We start from the raw sequence: 1,011 nt of genomic DNA, 5'->3' as shown, positions 1-1,011 counted from the left end.
CGTGCGCGGGGTGCAGCTGGGCCCCTGTCGGCTCGCGTGTTTGCTGCGCCCCTTTGAGCAATGACAACCGCGGGTGCAGCCGCCTTCAAAGCCAGGGCGACAAAAGGGAGCTTTTCTAGCATCGGTGCCTTTCTTTCTGTGCTCCACTCAGAAAGGCTTCGATGCTAGACAAGATCCTGTTTTTTGGCATCACCCTCACTGCCAGTGTGTAGAAAGGTTTGATGGTTGTTGAGCCAACCTGGCAGCAATTTATTTTCAAAGAATTCAGCACCGCGAACGGCGCTCTCACTCCACTGAAAAATAATTGATTCGCGTGTGGCACACGCCCTTGTGATACGCGTGACCGCGCGCCGCGGCACAATCCGCATGACGCCGAGCAGCCGCCCCGCCCACCAGCTCGCGCGCCGCTGTCCCTCGCCCACCCGTGCGCCCGCGCCTCCCCTTTTCGCCCGCAGGTCTGGCGCCTACCTGCGGTTTGTGCAGCTCTACGCGGATGCGCCGCGCATGTCGCCGTATCTGATGGACGCACTGCTGGACCGCGTGCGCGCCCGCGCCCTGCGCACCTTGGCCTTCGCCTACAGCCCGCTGCCGCTGCCCCTGGACTGGGCGGCGGCGCAGCTGGGGTTCGACGGCGCGGCCGAGGCTGCTGCGTGGCTGCGCAGCCGCGGCGCGGCGGTGGACGAGGGGCGGGGGCAGCTGCTGACGCGGGAGTCGCGGTTGGTGGGGTAGGGGCGGCGTTCGCAGTGGCAGTTGCGCTGCTGGGCGTATCTGCAGCTTGGGGCCGTAGGCAAAGCGCACGCACGACATGGCCTCCCATCGCACCCAGCCGAGTCGCCTGCTCTCGTTCAGGCGCAGCATGTGCCGTCCCATTGGATTGATGGGAGTGAAATTGACACTTCCATTTTGTCATTGGAAGCGTAGCTGGCGCGCGGCCTCGTGCAGCAGCCCCGCCCCACCCGCTTGATTGGGTGAGAAGCGCCGGGGCGGGGCCTTGCGCTGCAACACTGCAGT

General features: G+C 65.4%; 1 protein-coding gene across 1 annotated transcript; it reads left to right on the top strand.

Annotated features, from left to right (window-relative positions):
• Positions 1-161: 161 nt before the first annotated feature.
• On the top strand, positions 162-729 carry MNEG_10540 (hypothetical protein; the record flags this gene model as incomplete). The annotated part of the gene is made up of 2 exons (XM_014040990.1): positions 162-178; positions 456-729. The coding sequence occupies 2 exons, from the start codon at positions 162-164 to the stop codon at positions 727-729; spliced, it is 291 nt and encodes a 96-aa protein (XP_013896444.1).
• Between the last annotated feature and the right edge of the window lie 282 nt (positions 730-1,011).

This window comes from Monoraphidium neglectum (genome assembly GCF_000611645.1).
Source record: "Monoraphidium neglectum strain SAG 48.87 unplaced genomic scaffold scaffold02359, whole genome shotgun sequence".
NCBI classification, from domain to species: domain Eukaryota; kingdom Viridiplantae; phylum Chlorophyta; class Chlorophyceae; order Sphaeropleales; family Selenastraceae; genus Monoraphidium; species Monoraphidium neglectum.
Note: the sequence above shows the minus strand (reverse complement) of the source record. Positions and strands in the feature narration are given on the sequence as shown.